Source organism: Perkinsus marinus, assembly GCF_000006405.1.
Source record: "Perkinsus marinus ATCC 50983 genomic scaffold scf_1104296959682, whole genome shotgun sequence".
In the NCBI taxonomy this organism is placed as follows: Eukaryota; Perkinsozoa; order Perkinsida; family Perkinsidae; genus Perkinsus; species Perkinsus marinus.
This window is the reverse complement of record NW_003206324.1, coordinates 1-970: the sequence shown is the minus strand read 5'-3', so window position 1 is coordinate 970 and position 970 is coordinate 1. Positions and strand designations below refer to the sequence as shown.

Sequence of the window (970 nt, the reverse complement as noted above, 5' to 3'; positions counted from 1 at the left end):
TCACTCCAGTATTGCTATGTCTGCAACGTCATCCGCGTCGCATACTATAGTCTCGGGTCTTCATAACATGACAACGAATCGATTACAACGGCGAGCGCGGTTATTACTTGTAAACGCGAACGCCTCGCGACAGACCAGAACCATTGACAGTGAAAATTCGAACAGAAAGTCTAATGCCTCCCGTAAGCCTCGGTTCAAGAGCCTCGGTATGGAACCAACCCTCACCTACTACCAACCATTGGCGATGGTAATATTGCAGAGCCTCCCGTCCTTTACTGTTGGTGATAGGAGTGATGTACTATTGGGGTTCATCCTCGTTATTGGCTTCTGGCTCATGATCGACTCAGAAGCTTCTTCAGCAGACCATCGATACGCTTCCAACTTCGCAGGTAGATATCTTCTGCCTTTTCCTGATTTACTGACCATCTCATTTTAGCCGCATTGGACAGCAGCAACGTAGGGAAGCCCAGTTCGATATATCGAGGAGTTTATACTATGACGCCTTTGGCTGATGTGAGAATGGTTGCTCACCGGACCTATTTTGAATCTTGTCGTTAGTCTCCGGCTAGCGAGGGTGTACCTACCATCGAGGGCGAGGTGAAGTTGCATATGATTTCCAAAGGAGCCGGCATGAAGATGGTAGTAAGGCAACTCGTCATACCATAACTCGCTCACTTCGTAGATGTCCTTATCGGAAGTGCTTCTGCGTTTCGATTACGATGGCGAGTGGCATGAGCTGCAACTCTCCCCAGCCATCGGGTTTCAAAACAACATGTTCGCCATGAACAGCTTCGGCATGCGTAATCAAGACGGGCCCATCACGAACTTATCATAGATGCTCATTCAGGCCCTCAGGAAGAGCTCATACTCTCCGGTCGCTCGGACCTGTCAAGATTCCGTCTAGCAGGGCTGACTCAGCCAGTGTGCGACATTGGTCCAGCGAGGATTATGGTAAGTCTTCTTGGGAGTA

General features: G+C 49.4%; 1 protein-coding gene across 1 annotated transcript; it reads left to right on the top strand.

Annotated features, from left to right (window-relative positions):
• Positions 1-495: 495 nt before the first annotated feature.
• On the top strand, positions 496-800 carry Pmar_PMAR014373 (hypothetical protein; the record flags this gene model as incomplete). Its single annotated transcript, XM_002773023.1, has 3 exons — positions 496-513; positions 559-639; positions 683-800. Coding segments are annotated over 3 exons (217 nt in total), but the record flags the coding sequence as incomplete, so codon positions are not given.
• Between the last annotated feature and the right edge of the window lie 170 nt (positions 801-970).